At 36.0% G+C, this 20275-nt stretch overlaps 1 protein-coding gene across 2 annotated transcripts; it reads right to left on the bottom strand.

Annotated features, from left to right (window-relative positions):
- Positions 1 to 404: 404 nt before the first annotated feature.
- Positions 405 to 2125, bottom strand: LOC132276360 (HMG1/2-like protein). Of its 2 annotated transcripts, XM_059777752.1 has the most exons (8): positions 1965 to 2125; positions 1821 to 1875; positions 1516 to 1614; positions 1308 to 1365; positions 1136 to 1180; positions 924 to 1004; positions 718 to 816; positions 405 to 627 (listed from the first exon to the last, which is right to left on the bottom strand). In XM_059777752.1, exons 2-8 carry the CDS (start codon positions 1865 to 1867, stop codon positions 610 to 612), a joined length of 447 nt encoding a protein of 148 aa, XP_059633735.1. In that variant the 5' UTR covers positions 1868 to 1875; positions 1965 to 2125; the 3' UTR covers positions 405 to 609. The 2 variants fall into 2 exon arrangements, with proteins under 2 accessions (XP_059633735.1, XP_059633734.1); XM_059777751.1 differs by having other exon boundaries at positions 1821 to 2123.
- Positions 2126 to 20275: the final 18150 nt, after the last annotated feature.

The raw sequence follows: 20275 nt of genomic DNA, 5'->3' as shown, positions 1-20275 counted from the left end.
CCTAAACAAACATTTGCAATGCACCACCTAGCCTTAATTTTCATTGCTCACCTAGCAGCAAAAGACTAGTAATAACTGCAAAAGAATCTTACACAAACATTATACTAAAAGAGTAATGGTAGACCAGTCATAATCCAGTCATAATCTCTACCATCGATCTCAATCTTTGTGAATGTAAAGACGGTCAAAAAATGAATATTAAATTGAAGCAATTATTTTCCTATGTGAATTTCTACTAATTGCAAATTTCAATTGGCAATCATTAACTACTTGCACAACTCAAAACTATTGCAAAAGGCCTTTTAAGGAATACTAGAAACACATAAGAACCCTTTTTTTCCCCAAAATCGAAGAACTTCATTCAAAAGGAAATAGAAATTGCAAGAAGCTAAAGCAGAAACACCTTTTTGTAAACTAAACCAAATAAAAGATTAACTTGCTCTACAAAATTCATAAGTTCTGTCAACTATCCATTAAATTGGCGGGTAAAACAAAATGAAAGGGCAGGGACAATATACTTGTCACCGGAATATATCAAAATGCGAGCAAGGGATTAACATAACATAGAAGCTATCAAACACCAGAAGTGCCCGCCAATCATACTGAATTCTACTCGCTATCTTCCACCTGAAAAAACAGAAACATAATTTTCAACAAAATAAATTTACACCAGAGGGGGGAGGGGGGATCATAATATAACAAAAGATACTGACAAACCTCTCCACTGCCCTCCGATCCTTCATCTTCCTCATCATTGGCTTCAGACCTGGACTTGTCAGACTCCAACTCATTCTCAGAAGCATTTGTACCTCGAGCCTAATTTTATTTAAAAGGGTATACACATCAAACACCATCATAACCACCACAACTCGTAGTGAAATAAAAATAATAACACTCAACATTGCAAAACAATTAACAATTACCAATTTCTTGTTGTAGGCGTCCATGTTCTTTTCATAATCCTTCTTCCGCTGTTCTGACTTTGAAACATATGGTGCTTTCTCCTAAATTTTATTAATATCATCCCAATTAACAAATCAAATTGATTGATAGTTGGTATACTTTATAAGCATATGAAAAGGGCATATCTAATAGTAATAACAATTATAGAATTACTATATTGTTCATTACTTACAGCATCAGACATTGCCTTCCATTTGGATCCAGCAGCTTTGCCTACCTATTTTTCAAAAAATTAATAAATAAATAAGTATAAAAAAAAATAAGCTACAAGACATACAAACATAGAATATCTATATATATATATATATATATATATATATATATATATATATGAAATTACTTACAGCAGACACTAATTTGTTGTTAGGATTCTTTTCCTTGAACTGCTTTCTGAAGTCTTCCCTTTAATGGGAGAAGATGAAAATATAAATAATTAACAAAAATTTAAATAGAAATTGATAGAAATCTTTTTTCCACAAAATTAAGAAATCGCTGCAAATATATATACTGTATTAAAGAGAAAAATAAATAAAACATAGTTTGGATTTATACAAGAAAACAAAAAAAGCACTGGCAGGCCTCTTTGGTTTGTTAGGGTCCACCGCTGCCTTTCTCTTGGATGATTTGGCAGGGGCTGTATTCACAGAAAGCCTATCACAATAAACAGAAACGGGTATTAGAGGACATGTACATATACATATAGACTCACATACATGATTATATAGATACAGTGATACGAAGTATTCAGATATGCACCGCTTTGATTTTAAGGGTTTTTTTTCCTTTGATAAAAACAAAAACCAAAAAAAAAAACTAAGAGAAAGACTCATCAAAACGATTAGAAAACTTAGGCTTACTTGGTGTCTGATTTCTTTGACTCTGACTTAGATTTACGGCCTTTCATGGCGATTCCTGCAACTACAGTGTCGAATTAGTAACTGATACTGTGTGGATTGATCGAAGTGTGCGAAACTCAGCTAAAAGGACGGATGAATTCCTACCGCTTCAACGAACGTATTAGGGTTAGGGTTTGTGTGTGTGTGAGTGATATAGAGAAAGAGAGGGGATTGGGCTTTGAAAGGCGGTGACAATAATTATTTGGGAAATTGAAATTCAATTGCGGACGAAAAGAACCCCGGGTTTAGGCGGGATGTCAAATTTCGTGACATGTCAGCGATCCGTGTGCTTTCATTCAATTGTTGTTTTTGTATTTTTTTAATACAAGAGTTTCCTACCAGGTGCTAATATGGTGCAATTAGACAACAAATAATTCGTAATTACAAAATTAAAAAATAATAAATAAGGATAATAATTTTTTTTTGAAATAAATTAAATAACCTCTTATTTCTTTATTTATCATTTTCCTAATTTTATAATTCTTTATTTATCGCGGTTAGTATAAATAAGGGAAAATTCTTAATAAGTCTTACTTTTTAACTCTAATGATCAACATGTTCTACCTATTTTTCAGAAAGATAAAAAAGTCCTATTATGAAAAATATTTTCAAATAAGTTCAGATTTTGTATTTTATAATTTTATTTCCATTATTACCCTTTCTCTTTAGTGTTCTTCAACTGCCTTGTTGAAAAGCTTTCTTGAATCAAAGAGAGGGACCTGCTTTTCATGACTCTTATGTTATGTTTGGTGTGTTAGAATGGATTGCAACTTGGAATGAAATGAGAATGAAAATGGAATAGAATGAGTATTATTTGGTGTGACACAATGAATCGTTATCGAATGGAATGATTATTACCATTCTATTGTTTGGTTGACTATCATTAAATTTGGAATTGAATGATTTTTCTCAAAAATACCACTTTCATCATTTTAACTAATATTCTGACAATGAATTATAGGATGTTATAAGATGCCCAATACTGCCATTGAAAAAAAATAAAGAAAAACCTTAAAATAAAATAATATATTATTTTTAATGAGATATTAATCTTAATAAATGACTACAAAAGTTCTAGAATTGGCTTTAAAACTTGGACAGATTCAAGTTTTACAACTAAACCAATCTACCATGATTGAAGACACACAAATAAGTTTGTCAATACAATTTTATCCAAAAACAGGTTGAATACTTAACCTAAGAAGCTGATGTAAAGGCTAAAATATATATATATATATATATATATATATATATATATAATATGGTTGAAGGTCCTACAACTTTTTGTCAATGGCAGCCCTAGGTATATTCAGAAGAAAGGGAAGATGAAAGATTGCGAGTGTCGCTTGCATATGCCAAAATTGTGATGTGATTATGGCCAAGTTTGAATTTGTAAAATGTCACTACCACTACTAACTACTACTAACGTAATAAGAGTGAGTAGGGATCGTCCCAAGGGATTTGCAAGGTATTTCGGAATCAATGTTGGATTAGTAGGTTGAGTGATCAAAAGGTGGGTTTGTTGGTTGAGTTATACTATAATTTAAACAAAAGTAATGTAATGTAAAACAACTAAATAAACGAGGTATAGAGAATAAGATAGGGTTCTTAGGACATAGAGTTCACCACTAAGCCTTACCTTACTAGACATTCAATATTTGAGACATTCAATATTTAAAAGATTAGGGGGATTATATGTTGTAAAATAAGTGTGTGTCATTCATTGAAATATTAAACATAAATGGCCAAATAAGCATACATTGTCTAATCAATCTAGTGAATAGCACAGCATATCAAATTAAACCATTAATCCTCCCATAAGCCCTCAATTAATACACACACAATAATCTAGAGAAATGTACTCCTTGTACTCATAAACATAGATTATCAAATAACAAGAATGGACTGTCCACCAATCTAGAAAATTAAAGCAATTACACTATAACTATGCTAATGACATGAAAATTAAACCAATTAAGCTAAAGAGGTAGCACAATCCATCAAGAAATAAGTATAATCCATTAAATAAACCACAAGAGTAATTCATTAAGAACCATGCATTAACCAACACTACACCCATTATTTTAATACACATAGACATGCATCAAATGTAAAAAATCAAGTGTAAAGCACATGACCATTCATTCTAACATATATAAACATATGAATAGAATTAAAAGATCATTTGGAAGTATTAAACTACACAAACCATATAGAAACAAGATTTATATAAATATGAGGTCAAAATAATAATTACAACATAAATCCCCACTAATTACAAAGTATCAAAGTCTATGAGGCATGCTTAGGGCTATCTTTAGCCCCAAGAGAATAGTTTAGCCACTCATGGTTGTTGTCATCCAACCCTTAAGGGCTCTCTTCATGGTTAAATTCATCCTCCTCTTGGTGTTCTTTGTAGAAACCCTAGAAAAGTGAAAGAACCCTTCCAAAAATGTGTGTGTTCTCTCTCTAATCTCTAGCCAATTACCTTTCTAACTAACTAACCTCTTTACTAAAACTAACCAAATTCCTTATATAGGTAGCTCAAATGTCATCTCTAATGGTCAAACCTCGTGCACTAGGACCTTTAAATGATTACACCACGAGCACACCTTCAATTGGGCTTGAAATCAGTTTTGCATGCATTTTGAGGCAGTTCGATCGATCACACTGTTGCTTCGATCGATCGAAGTATGGCGGCGCAATGATTTGGATAAGGACAAAGGCTGAGATATTTATAGGAAAAGGACAAAAGTGGTTATGTGACGGCCCTGGTTTTTCAAACCAGTGCGTCTTGTGATGAACCCTAGTTTGATCCGATAATGGATCCGAAATGCAGAAGCGAAAACAAAAAACAAGACTCTAAGAAGTCAAAGTGACCTTCCATGAGGTCGTGGAACTCAATGAGAACTGATGCGGAAGCAAAAGACCAAAAATATGACAAATAAGCTCCCAGGGGCAAAATAGTCATTTATGAAAACTGTAGATTCGGGTGCCATCGAGCACACCGCTGGAAGGACAACGAAAAACTAATCAAGATGGACTCAAGAATCGCATGATTCGGAGTCCGGACGAAGGAGAAACGGCATGATGACGAAAAACAGACACTTAAAGCTTTAAGGTAAAATTGGTAATTATCCAGAAATATCTGAGTGTAACCGAACACACCGTTGGATAGACAACGAAAAATTAATCAAGTTTAAAAAAAAAAATTCACTTGAATCGGAGTCTGGACGAAGGAGAGAAGCCCAAAAGAATAATTAGCGTCGCGGCGACCCGACGAGGGGCCATGACAGACCCATGCGCACGCCCATGCGGGCGCCCATACACGCCGCGCGCGCCCATGCACGCCGCGCGCGCGATGGGTGCACCATGGCTGGCAGCAGCCCATAAAGCTGCTGTGTGGTTTTTTTCCAGAAAATTCCAGAACAGAGGCTGAATTTAGAGGCCTAGATGAACTTTTTTGCAAAACCACAAAGAAGAAAGCCCCCTCAAAATTGAGTTTTCTACGTAACACGTGAGAAAATTAAAAAAAAACTCACTGCGAAATGGCCAAAATGCCCTCCCAAGAAATCTGGTCAAAAGAGCTAAAAAGCTGCTAAAATGAAACTGGAAGCTGAAACTTCACGAGGGATTTCCGGTACCAAGACGATGTTTTTTGGAAAAACACGAAGAAAAAATCCCCCCTAAAATCACGCTTTCTAAGTGACCATGTCAAAAGAAGAAAATAAAACTGATGTGAAAGTCTATAATGCCCCTAGAACAGATTATGCAACAAAATTGAAAAATGGTTCCATAGGAAGCTCAAATCACAAAGGAAAGGGTTTTTTTTGGAAACAATCATGCACGCAGACGTAAATGGTGATTTTGAACCCGCGGGAAAGGTCCGCGGCTCCCGGAAATGGCCGAGTCAAAATCCGACCCTCCAACGACCAAAAAGGCGAAAATGAACTTGAAAATATGGAAACCAAAATTAACAAATGATTTCAAATTACCATTTGGCCCTTGGCCACACTTTAAACATGATTAATGAGACCCTACGAAAGAATAAAAATGAAATTCCCACACCCGATGCAAAAGTTATGACACAATGTCTAAGCATTTTTCAACATTTTCATATTAAGCCTTGAAAACGAAAGTGCACAGAAAGCAAAATACATGTCATTGGCTTCCGGCCTCATCTCATACATGTCAAATATATTGTAAGGAATATACTTATGTACACATTACAAAAATAGAATCAAATTTACACATTTTGACATATAAAGCTATAAATGGCATTTTAAGCTAACATTTACAAGAAATGAGAACTTTAAGTCTACAAATCATCCAAGCATGATGTGAATCCCGAATCTTGATCCCGGTACCTGAAAAATGTCCCCATTACGTGGGTGAGTAACATAAAGCTACTCGTAGGAGATGAACATGCATCGACCTAGCATTTTACAATTATATCACCTTAAGGTGAAACATGTCAAAGGGGCTTATGCCACCTAACGTCTATATCAAAATGAGACTCAGGGAGCATCCTAAGCTACTCATGCAATTTAAAGTGAACAACGGCATACAAGTATACATGCTCAAGTATACTAAACAATGTTAAACACGTCATACAACATACAAGCATACATTTCTAAGTATACTAAACCACATTAAGACAAGTCATGCAATGTCTAAGCATATTTACACAAGTATGCATTTTATATGAAAATCTCGTAAATCAAGTATACCGACACAAGTATACTAAGCTAAGAGAGATACGCCTAAGACAAGTATACACGGCACAAGCATACTAAATGAAATTTAAACTCACAAAGCAAGCATACAGGTTCAAGTACACTTTATGAGATCTAAATGCACAAAACAAGTATACAATTTCAAGTATACCACATAAGATTCAAATATCCAAAGCAAGCATTAATTCTCAAGCTATAAGTAATCCATGATTAACAACTTGAAATTAAATGCGAAATCAAATAGTGGAAAGATTAGGATCCTTGGCTACAGACCAATCGAGTTATTCCGGGTTACTAGCCCGCTAGGTACTACCTAGTGCGCACGTGTATAAGTTATTCCGGGTAATTACGACCCACAAAGTACTACCTATTGCGCACTTCATATGACTTAGGAGACTCACGAATCCGTACTAGGGCCAAACCCTAGCCATCACATGAGTATGATCTTTACAAGCCTCCAAAAACAATAAGTTCAAAACTTATGCAAAATCAATAAGTTAAACCAAACTTATACATCTCAAATAATGTCTAGGAATCAATTTACATGCACAAGTAAGGTTGAATTCACACAAACCATGTCCTAGAGTTCAAGTCTAAATAGCATATGACATGTCAAGCCTCCAATATGCAATTTTTACACCAAAACAAGAATATTTTACAACAATTGAACCACATTACCACACTAAGCCACAGGTACTAAATAAGTCCCAATTTAGTAACTAGCTTCCAAGGTAAACAATTGTAATATTCTAACAAGCTATACACCTACACAAGATATATCTAAACAAGCTATGCAAGTCAATGATATTCTATATCATGCTAAGTCCAATTACCATTTCAAGATGCCTCAAGTACTAATTCTACATCAAATTTGTAATATGTTCACAAGGTGATTAAACGGACTACGTTTCAAGGGCTTAATAACCTATTACCTCCGATATCAATTTAAGTGACCAACACACTTAAAATAAAATTAATTAAGTTCATTAATTAATTTTTCTCTAGATTTTCAAACATATCCAAATGTCCTCAATTTAATATATGTTAAAGAACTCACCAAGGCCTACTTTAAGATCACATTACAAGTTGGTTTCATGCTTGATACAACTATATGAATTAATCTTTCACAAAAGATAAATATTAAATAAATTTTGCAATTCTTAATCAAATGCCCCAAATTTAATATATGTTACACAACTCACCAAGGCCTAATTTACTAGCATGCCATAATTTAATTCTAAACTATATACCATCATTAGAATTAAATCCTAAACAAAGAAAATAAATAAATTAAATTCTAAAAACTTGAACAAGGCATGCTCACAAGTTGTATATGCTTATAAAACAATCAATATAACAATAATATAAACCTAAGACATCCCCTACCTCATTTTTGTGATGAAATCACAAATTCCCACCGAAATGAAACCGTTCTGAATCCGACGAAACTTCTAGGTTTTGTTGGGGACAACACTATTTACATGAATCCACAAGAAGCCCCATCAAAATCACAACTTGACTTCAAACTCGAACTCAAAATTTGGCCAAAAATGGGTTCTAATAAGGGTCCAAGAAGCGCGTAGTCAACACGAACACAAAACGCAAAGGCCCTATTATGTTCTGACAAATAAATGAAGTTCAAATGAGGAGAGAGAAGGTGACAGCCTCCCTTGGGCTGCCATAGAAGCTTCAGGTCGTGCAAGAGAGTGGGGAAGATGAAAAAAAAAAATATCTCATCCCCCTTTTATAGAAATCTCAAGATGAAAAAATAAAATATCTCATCCCCCTTTTATAGAAATATCAAAAAGTGCCCCGAACGGGCCCCGCAGGGTCCGGAAAAGTGAAATTTGAGCAGACGCTCTCAAATGATGAAACTCTGTGAACGAAAAACATTCAAAATGAGAAAATAAGTATAACAGAAGAAACGATGTCAAAAATTGAGTCCCGAGCAGAAAGTTATGCCCCAAACAAGTTTGGCGCAAATTGGGCCAGAAACCCTGAAACTGAAAAACATCGACCAGAAGGGACTTCTAAGAGTTTATGACTCGACGAAAAGTGAAAATGAATCCCGTACGAGGATCCAGGCTCGAAACAAGATAATTCATAATAACTTTCATTAATTGCACAATGGCCCCCACAAAAAAGATTAACTGCAAAACTGCCCCAGAATGAAAATATCTTCCAAAAGATATTTTCTTAGATACCCCTGAAATAAAATATCTTCAGAAGATATTTACGAAAAATATCCTAAGAAAAGAAATTAATTTCAAAGAATTATGCATCCATGCCCCTATGGACACCGGGAGCAACCAGAATACTTTCCTGCAAAAGTAAAGATACGTATTTCGTGGAAACCACTCACGATAAAGATACGTGAAGTAAAAAACCAACTCCGAGCATAAGAACTGAGGTTTTACCAACAAAGTGACAAATGGGGAAAAGACGAAATAGGGAAACGGACAAAATAAGAATAAGGACAAAAAAGTGAATAGTTTCGAAAAACGAAAATTGTAAAAATGACTCGGTCCTCAAAAGAAGTTGTCAATCCAAAGAAAAAAGTCTCATAAACCATTTTCGAGCACTCGAGACGACAATAAGCGATGAGAAACCGAACTTAGAAAAGGAATTTCAACGAAAAAAATTCATCCTTAAAATTCTAAGGAAAAAGGAAAGGAAGGAAATGACCGGGTCATTACAACCTACCCTCCTTAAAGAGATTTCGTCCCCGAAATCTGGAACATTTCCAGAAGAACCGAAGAAGGACCATACACAAGGTCACACAAGGAATAGATCATAAAGTACCCAAGGACAACTCCAAAGGTCTCGAGATTAACGAAGAGATATGAAACCGTGAATAGTGAGACACCTCTCTAACGAATTGACATACTAACCTAATGTCAACCACCCAAAGGAGATCAAGGAAACTACACATCGAAACAAGGAACACAACTAAAAGCAACATGGCAGCACGAATACTTACTAGAACCTGCCCACAACGTACCCAAGGTGCGGTAGCATCCACAGTGTCAAGTGCCCGCCCACACTCACATTACTAGCTAGGTAATGCAAGGTAGCATCGACGGCAACTAGCACTCGCTCACACACAACCTGTACGGTAGTATGACAGTATAAAGCCCTAATTCGCCACCTGCCCCCAACAAGTTTACCCGTGAAACCTATCGATACAAATGACATCAATGTCAAACAATCATTACCAAAAGCACTACGGAAACTAAGCATTCTGTGAGAATTGCAATATGGTCCAAAATGTCCGGCCGGACCATTCTAGCCAATCCAAAACCCTGATAACAATGTCATAGGCACCACTATGTTTAAGGCCTTAAATCCCCAATACTGGAAAAACTGACAACCCCAAGTCTCAAAACACCGCTGTCAACAACACCAGTCACGAATCCAAAGCCTGACAAGTCTATGCCCTCAAGCTAATGGATCGGACTTTACAAATCAAACAACATCATCATCGCCCTAGCCACAACGACTTCCAACTAGACAATGCACCCAAAATCCTCTACGTCATCCTAACGCTGACCTACTACAAGGCTACGCCTAGGAATCAAGACATCGGATCAAGCTCACACACACAATCTCGATAACCAAGGTCACACAACCCCAAGCAAAGTGCAGAATGATAAAAAAAATTAACTAATAAAGCAATTAGTCATGCAACATACACGTATATATACACAAGTATACATTCACAAGTATACTAAATAGTACTAAATCCATGGTGAACAAGTATACAGGCTCAAGTATACTAAATCAAAGTGAAATGAAATAAACAACGTGCAAGTATGCTAGGTACAAGTATACTAAACGTAAATAAAATTCCACGAACAATTTCACAGAAACAATATCGTACCATACAACTAAACACATAGTGTACAAGGGTAATCAAATATGCTACATATCACATAGGGGTCAAGCATTAGAGACACGCTAAACATCACCTATGATGCTAGCATGACAAGCAGATATAGTAAATGAAAACACATCACCTATATCATCACATAACTACCAAATAGTCACATCCCCTAACATATTTCTAAGGCATGCACAAAACAACAAGGCATATAAACATGTAGGAATGACTATGCAAATAACAATCCCATAAAATCACAAGCAAGAAGGGATGAAATGCCTCTCAGAAGAACAAACTCACTAAAGTGAATCCCAAAACCCGGATGAGTCCAATCCCTCACAGCAAGGAAGTGAATAATCTCCTAGAATGAACACTAAGGTTCCCGAAACAAAGAGTTTACAAGTCTTTCCCAAGACTGGCTCAAACACAAGGTGGAATCCTAACGCCACACAAGATAAAACCACTGTTCTAAGAAGAAAGGGCATGAGAACCTCGCCGTTAAGGCCTACGAAGACAAAACTTCCAATCCCCAAGGAAGGACTTGAGTCAATCCGACTCATTGCCCCATGACGCTAGAAACAAGACCTCAATGACGTCACCACATCAAGGTCACCACGAAACCCCAAGAGATGATGCCCTAGTATCAGTTTCAACCAACCAAGCTGGAACAACCCACAATGCCTAAACAAGACATAAAAGTAAGCAGTTGTCACGTAACACAACAATGGACTACGTACTCACACAAGTAGAAAAGAATCACATAAGGCATGTCAATGTAAGCATCATACGATCATGCTAAGAATAACAAGCACATGTAACACGCCAAGGCAAATAAGCATTACCATCATATAAAGCATATAAGCGTGAATCAACATGCTAAAACAGACAAACACATACAATATGCTGAGACCAATAAGTATATACAATGTACTAAGACAGACTAGCGCATACAATATACTAAAGCAAACAACCATATATATCATGCTGAGACATTTAACGAAACTTCTAAACATACATCCACATAAGCACGTAAACATGTGATCACATTCAACATGTTATCAAAAGCAATTAAACACATAGAGCATGGCAACACAAGCATGATATGCACCCAAAACCCGTAGTCCTAAGGTTTTCAAACCTAGGAGCTCTGATACCACCTGTGACGGCCTTGGTTTTTCAAGCTAGTGCGTCCTGTGATGAACCCTAGTTTGATCTGATAACGGATCCGAAATGCGGAAGCTAAAACAGAAAACAAGACTCTAAGAAGTCAAAGTGACTTTCCATGAGGTCGTGGAACTCAATGAGAACTGATGTGGAAGCAAACGACCAAAAATATGATAAATAAGCCCCCAGGGGCAAAATAGTCATTTCTGAAAATTATAGATTCGGTTGCCACCGAGCACACCGCTGGAAGGACAACGAAAAACTAATCAAGATGAACTCAAGAATCGCATGATTCGGAGTCCGGACGAAGGAGAAACGGCATGACAACAAAAAACGAACACTTATAGCTTTAAGGGAAAACTGTTAATTATCTAGAAATATCCGGGTGTAACCGAGCACACCGTTGGATAGACAACGAAAAATTAATCAAGTTAAAAAAAAAAATTCACTTGAATCGGAGTCCGAACGAAGGAGAAAAGCCCAAAAGAAGAATTGGTGTCGCGGTGGCCCGACGAGGGGCCATGACAACCCCATGCACACACCCATGCGCGCGCCCATGCACGCCGTGCGCGCGCTGGGTGCACCATGGCTAGCAGCAGCCCATAAAGCTGTTGTGTAGTTTTTTTTCAGAAAATTTCAGAACAGAGGCTGAATTTGGAGGCCTAGATGAATTTTTTTTTGCAAAAACACAAAGAAGAAAGCCCCCTTAAAATTGAGTTTTCTATGTGACATGCGAGAGAATTAAAAAAAAACTCACTGCAAAATGGCCAAAATACCTTCCCAAGAAATCTGGTCAAAAGAGCTAAAAAGCTGCTAAAATGAAACTGGAAGTTGAAACTTCACAAGGGATTTACGGTACCAAGACGATGTTTTCTGGAAAAACACGAAGAAGAAACCCCCCCTAAAATCACGTTTTCTAAGTGACCATGTCAAAAGAAGAAAATAAAACTGATGTGAAAGTCTATAATACCCTTAGAACAGATTATGCAACAAAATTGAAAAATGGTTCAATAGGAAGCTTAAATCACAAAGGAAAAGGTATTTCCTGGAAACGATCATGTATGCAGACGTAAATGGTGATTTTGAGCACGCGGGAATGGTCCGCGGCTCCCGGAAATGGCCGAGTCAAAATCCAACCCTCCAACGGCCAAAAAGGCGAAAATGAACTTGAAATTAAAAATATGAAAACCAAAATTAACAAATGATTTCAAATTACCGTTTGGCCCTTGGCCACACTTCAAACATGATTAATGAGATCCTACGAAAGAATAAAAATGAAATTCCCACACCCGATGCAAAAGTTATGACACAATGTCTAAGCATTTTTCAACATTTTCATATTAAGCCTTGAAAACGAAAGTGCACAGAAAGCAAAATACATGTCATTGGCTTCCGGCCTCATCTCATACATGTCAAATACATTGTAAGGAGTGTACTTATGTACACATTACAAAAATAGAATCAAATTTACACATTTTGACATATAAAGCTATAAATGGCATTTCAAGCCAACATTTACAAGAAATGAGAACTTCAAGTCTACAAATCATCCAAGCATGATGTGAATCCCGAATCTTGATCCCGGTACCTGAAAAATGTCCCCACTACGTGGGTGAGTAACATAAAGCTACTCGTAGGAAAAGAACATGCATCGACCTGGCATTTTACAATTATATCACCTTAAGGTGAAACATGTCAAAGAGGCTCATGCCACCTAACGTCTATATCAAAATGAGACTCAGGGAGCATCCTAAGCTACTCATGCAATTTAAAGTGAACAACGGCATATAAGTATACATGCTCAAGTATACTAAATAATGTTAAACACGTCATACAACATACAAGGATACATTTCTAAGTATACTAAACCACATTAAGACAAGTCATGTAATGTGTAAGCATATTTACACAAGTATGCATTTTATATGAAAATCTCGTAAATCAAGTATACCGACACAAGTATACTAAGCTAAGAGAGATAAGCCTAAGACAAGTATACACGGCACAAGCATACTAAATGAAATCTAAACTCACAGAGCAATCATACAAGTTCAAGTACACTTTATGAGATCTAAATGCACAAAACAAGTATACAGTTTCAAGTATACTAAATAAGATTCAAATATCCAAAGCAAGCATTAATTCTCAAGCTACAAGTAATCCATGATTAACAACTTGAAATTAAATGCGAAATCAAATAGTGGAAAGATTAGGATCCTTGGCTACAGACCAATCGAGTTATTCCGGGTTACTAGCCCGCTAGGTACTACCTAGTGCGCACGTGTATAAGTTATTCCGGGTAATTACGACCCACAAAGTACTACCTATTGCGCACTTCATATGACTTAGGAGACTCACGAATCCGTACTAGGGCCAAACCCTAGCCATCACATGAGTATGATCTTTACAAGCCTCCAAAAACAATAAGTTCAAAACTTATGCAAAATCAATAAGTTAAACCAAACTTATACATCTCAAATAATGTCTAGGAATCAATTTACATGCACAAGTAAGGTTGAATTAACACAAACCATGTCCTAGAGTTCAAGTCTAAATAGCATATGACATGTCAAGCCTCCAATATGCAATTTATACACCAAAACAAGAATATTTTACAACAATTGAACCACATTACCACACTAAGCCACAGGTACTAAATAAGTCCCAATTTAGTAACTAGCTTCCAAGGTAAACAATTGTAATATTCTAACAAGCTATACACCTACACAAGATATATCTAAACAAGCTATGCAAGTCAATGATATTCTATATCATGTTAAGTCCAATTACCATTTCAAGATGCCTCAAGTACTAATTCTACATCAAATTTGTAATATGTTCACAAGGTGATTAAACGGACTACGTTTCAAGGGCTTAATAACCTATTACCTCCGATATCAATTTAAGTGACCAACACACTTAAAATAAAATTAATTAAGTTCATTAATTAATTTTTCTCTAGATTTTCAAACATATCCAAATGTCCTCAATTTAATATATGTTAAAGAACTCACCAAGGCCTACTTTAAGATCACATTACAAGTTGGTTTCATGCTTGATACAACTATATGAATTAATCTTTCACAAAAGATAAATATTAAATAAATTTTGCAATTCTTAATCAAATGCCCCAAATTTAATATATGTTACACAACTCACCAAGGCCTAATTTACTAGCATGCCAAAATTTAATTCTAAACTATATACCATCATTAGAATTAAATCCTAAACAAAGAAAATAAATAAATTAAATTCTAAAAACTTGAACAAGGCATGATCACAAGTTGTATATGCTTATAAAACAATCAATACAACAATAATATAAACCTAAGACATCCCCTACCTTATTTTGTGATGAAATCATAAATCCCCACCGAAATGAAATCGCTCTAAATCCGACGAAACTTATAGGTTTTGTTGGGGACAACACGATCTACATGAATCCACAAGAAGCCCCATCAAAATCATAACTTGACTTCAAACCCGAACTCAAAATTTGGCCAAAAACGGGTTCTAATGAGGGTGAAAGAAGCGCGTAGTCAACACGAACACAAAACACAAAGGCCTTGCTATGTTCTGACAAAGAAATGAAGTTCAAATGAGGAGAGAGAAGGTGGCAGCCTCCCTTGGGCTGCCATGGAAGCTTCAGGTCGTGCAAGAGAGTGGGGAAGATGAAAAAATAAAATATCTCATCCCCCTTTTATAGAAATATCAAAAAGTGCCCCGAACGGGCCCTGCAGGGTCCGGAAAAGTGAAATTTGAGCAGACGCGCTCAAATGATGAAACTCTGTGAATGAAAAAGATTCAAAATGAGAAAATAAGAATAACGGAAGAAATGAAATCAAAAACCGAGTCCCGAGCAGAAAGTTATGCCCTAAACAAGTTTGGCGCAAATTGGGGCCAAAAATCCTGAAACTGGAAAACATCGACCAGAAGGGACTTCTAAGAGTTTATGACTCGACGAAAAGTGAAAATGAATCCCGTACGAGGATCCAGGCTTAAAACAAGATAATTTGCAATAACTTTCATTAATTGCACAATGGACCCCACAAAAAGGGTTAACTGCAAAACTATCCCAGAATAAAAACATCTTCCTAAAGATATTTTCTTAGATACCCCTAAAATAAAATATCTTCAAAAGATATTTGCGAAAAACATCCTAAGAAAAGAAATTAATTTCAAAGAATTATGCATTTATGCCCCTATGGATACCGGGAGCAACCAGAGTACTTTTTTGCAAAAGTAAAGATACGTATTTCGTGGAAAACACTCACGATAAAGATACGTGAAGTCAAAAACCAACTCCAAGCACAAGAAGTGAGATTTTGCCAACAAAGTGACAAACGGGGAAAAGACGAAATAGGGAAAAGGACGAAATAGAAATAAGGAGAAAAAAATGAATAGTGTCGAAAAACGAAAATTGTGGAAATGACTCGGTCCTTAAAGGAAGTTGTCAATCTAAAGGAAAAAGTCTTAGAAACCATTTCCGAGCACTCGAGACGACACTAAGCGATGAGAAACCGAGCTTAGAAAAGGAATTTCAACGAAAAAAATTCATCCGTAAAATTCTAAGGAAAAAGGAAAGAAAGGAAATGACCAGGCCATTACAGGTTATGAGGATAAGATCAAAAGGTTCAATCGATCGAAGAAAAGTTGGATCGATCGAATAGGAAATTTTCCTGAGGATAAAGACAATGGTTCAATTCATCATGGTAGGGTTGGAACGATCACAATGTGATCGATCATTGCTTGGTTCAATCGATCGAAGTGAAAATTTTCACCACTTTGCTCCTTCTTTCCACTAGACATTGATTGCTTCTCCAATGCTCTAATTCAGCTGATTTGACTTATTTTGGGGATAAGTGCTTGAAAAGGAGAAAAAAATGAAATTAGACTAAAACGGGGAAATAAGATAGAATAAGGTTCTAGAACACTCAAGATTAAGGGGTTTAAATGCGCACTTTTCAGCGCTTATCACACCCCCAAACTTAAATATTGCTAGTCCTTAGCAATGAACTATGAAGTAAATCAAGAAACTAATAACTATATAAGAATGAACTATAAGGTATTACACACTAATTGACTCTAGAAAGGGGGGTGAATAGAGTTAATAGCCAATTTTCAAATTTTCAAATTTAATTTCTAATCAACAATTGTATAATATGTATTTAATGCAAATAAATAATCCAAAGCATAAATGAAAGAGAGTAGGGATAAGGTATTGCAAATAATGACTCGGAGATTTTAGCGAGGTTCAGAAACTTCTACTTCTCGGCTCAAGATCCCTCTTGAGACTTTCCAATCCACTAAAGCTTCTCCTTAAGGGTGGAAAGCAAACTTTTACATGAAGCAAGCCCTTGCTTCTCTTTCTTGCTAGGAGAACACCCTTCTCCTAGGCTTTTTTGGGTCACACCAACCTTTACAAGATTGTAGAAAAGTTTGAAGTTTGAATACAAGATTAAATCTCTCTCAAGATAGATATACAAATGTAAGCTCACAAGACTAGAGTAATAAATGAATCAGAATGAAGCTCAAGTCTAATATGGTTGAATGAGTAAAATGCTAGAGTAAATGCTCTTGAATGGTATTTCAAAAATGTTTCTCAACCGCGCCTTGCCTTCTTTAATGCTTGACATTATATAGAGTGGGAAGGAAGATGAAGGGCATTAATTGCTCAAATATGTCTGTTGGAGTTAGTTGTGGAGCAATAAATGAGAAGATAACCATTGGAGCAATAAATACTAGAGTTTCAGATCTGTCTCAGCTTATTTAAAGTACTCGAGAAAATGAGATTGGATCTCATCTAACCAGTTATAGGATTCTTCCTAACCGGTTACATTAGCTAGGAGACTTTTTTAGTTTAAGACCAACTACTCAAGTCCAGAAGGCTTCCAAACTGGTTACATCATTGGCCAAGAGAAGTGACATTCTATTTAAGCGACGATAACCAGTTACATAAGTTCTCCTAACCGGTTACATCATTAGCCAAGAAAAGTGTTATTCTGTTTAAGCGAAGATAACTGGTTACATAACTTCTCCTAATCGGTTATATCATTGGCTAAGAAAAATTGTATTCTATTTGAGTGAAGGTAATTGGTTACTTGGGTTCTCCTAACCGGTTATGAAGGGTCATAAAAGGATGCATCATTCTGTGTATGTTAATCTACTCGGTTAGAACCAACTTTCTAACCGGTTACAAGATGAGGTTAATGAGGTCGAGCTTTCTGCTTTGTTCATCTAATCGGTTAGATGATGTTTCCTAACCTATTACAAGATGGATTTGATCAGCTCATGCTTTCTGTTTCACTCATCTACTCGGTTAGAAGTTATTTTCTAATCGGCTACCAGATGTAAGGAAATTCTGATTTTTCTTTTAAATGCAAGATATTGAAAAATGTATTTGAAGTAGATGCATGAGCCTATAGATATGAGCTTCAAATTAATTCATAAATTACTTTGACAAAGATCCTAATCACTCACCAATCTATCTACCCATTATTCTTCAAGTCAATCATGATTACATTATGCTTGAGGTAAACTTGATTTTTCTTGAAATGGTATCTTTGTCTTGGTTGCTTGGTTGTAATTGGTTGGTATATTTTATCCCTTTGCTCTGCAAGCTCAATGTAAACATTAGTTCGAGAACACTTCTTAATGTTTTGTAATCATCAAAATCATTAGGCGGTCTTTGAATAACCTTTAGGGTCAACAATCTCACCCTTTTTGATGATGGCAAAACATTGATGTGTTTATACATAAGGGAAATAAGCATATGACATATCTTAAATGCAAATTTGAGATTTCTCCCCCTGTCATAGTGTATAGGATAAGTATAGCTTTAATATGCATGAAAGAGATACTTTAGCAAAAATAATTTATGTTAATTTCATTTAAGCATTTGCAAAAATAAGCATCATGTTAACACATCATTCACTTCACTATTCTCCCCCTTTGACATCTCAAAAAGGTAAGGAGGGTCTACACAAGAAAAACAAGATCAATATAAAGTAATCGAAGGTCAACCACATTAATCAACAATCTCAACAACAAGGTCACGGCGCTTAAGAGGTGGAGGTGGAGAAGGATGAGCATCGGACTTCTTGCGGTACTCTGGAAAGACAAACCCTGGAGGAATGATCTGAATGCGCTCAGCCACCAATTTTAGAAAATCTTTCATAATTTTGGCATTGGCATTATGGACACCAGCCGACGATCAATGAGATCACAGGTCTCTATAGCTCGCTGAATGACAACATTTAAGTCGGATGACTGATCATAGGAGTGAGAGAGAAGTGATGTCCTAACGCTATCAGCTCGAGTCTTAAGAGCGGTGATTCTGTCACCCAGGGCTCGGATAGCTGCCATGGTCTCGACGTGCTAGTCACGAAGGAGTTGAGCGATATCAGGAGGAGGAGGCTGATGCTGAGGCTCTATAGGGTCCTCGGGAAAGAGCTCATCAAGATGAGTAAAGTCAAATGGATTATGCTGAAAGGGATCGACCTCTGGTGGAGCAGCAGCTGCTGGAGCAGCAGCTGCTGGTGCAGGGGCTTCAGGTGCAGGAGCTACAAGAAGTCTTTCCCAAACTCCATTGACTTTGTGACACTGCATATTTTTTAAGATTTTCAAGGAAAGCTTGTCTTCTCAAGTTGGGTCCTTTTTGTGAAATTTTGAGTCAAGAGGGACATTGAAGTGCCAGAAGACTCGAGTGAGGAACATTCCCGTAATACCCCTAGTTTTCAAAAGGATAGAATTGGAAATTTAATTTTGTTTCTTCATTGATTAATTGATTTAATTATGTGACTTAGTTGTTTTGTTTTCTTAATTGATTAATTGTGTTTATTTAAATTAATATTGTCTAATTGTGTTTTTATTTAATTATTTATTTGACTTGAAATTGTCTATGTGTTTTAAGTGACTTATGTAGTTATAATTATTTATTTGTTTTTAATTGGATGATTTAATTGTGATGTAATTTAGTTAATTAAAAGGAGGTTAAAAGATGGTAGTGTATATAGTGTAGGTTTAGGATTTTGAAGATTAGTTAGCCGACTTTTAATGAGTCGTGGAATTAGGATTAGGGTTTAGCAGGAACCTATATATATGTAAGACAGTATGGTCTGCTAGGTTGAAAACCTTATTCACAACATAGTATCTTGAGAGGAAAAACAGAGAGAAGCTGCAGAGGGAATAAGAGAGGGTCGTGAGAGATCACCTGTAAGGCTAGAGGAGAAAGAAGGGGTTGCTTTGGGATGGAATTAAGAAGTAATAGAGGGATGAAATAGTGATCAGGGGAAGGAACGATCTTGAAGAATTCTGAAACTTGAGACAGCGTTGAAAGGTTTCAAACCGAAACCTAAAGGCAAGTTTCATTCTATCTCATTCCTGTAAACTTGTGTTCTGTGCATTCTATATAATCTCCAGGAAGTTAATTAAACTTTAAAATGGAATTTTGATGCATGGTAACAGACTTTAAACTGTTCGTATGTTTAGGTGAACTGAAATTGTGTTCCTTGTATAAACTATTTTGTTCGGTTTTAAATCTTTTTCAAGCAATGCTTGTTGATATTTGAGGAGTCTTTAGGATGGTTGGGACTTAATTGAACCCTAAGAACTTTAAAAAAATTCTGGAGCAGAGG

The sequence above is a fragment of the Cornus florida genome, unplaced genomic scaffold (genome assembly GCF_030987335.1).
Source record: "Cornus florida cultivar Cherokee Brave unplaced genomic scaffold, ASM3098733v1 CherokeeBrave_3.0.0_Hap2_Chr10, whole genome shotgun sequence".
Taxonomy (NCBI): domain Eukaryota; kingdom Viridiplantae; phylum Streptophyta; class Magnoliopsida; order Cornales; family Cornaceae; genus Cornus; species Cornus florida.
The sequence above is the reverse complement of the archived record's forward strand: the minus strand, read 5'-3'. Positions and strand labels throughout refer to the sequence as shown.

Coding starts and splice junctions, on each gene's coding strand:
- LOC132276360 (XM_059777752.1), bottom strand. CDS start 1,867: ATGAAAGGCCGTAAATCTAAGTCAGAGTCAAAGAAATCAGACACCAA. Junction 1,615..1,820: donor TCAAAGAAATCAGACACCAA/GTAAGCCTAAGT, acceptor TTATTGTGATAG/GCTTTCTGTGAATACAGCCC. Junction 1,005..1,135: donor GGAAGGCAATGTCTGATGCT/GTAAGTAATGAA, acceptor AATAAAATTTAG/GAGAAAGCACCATATGTTTC.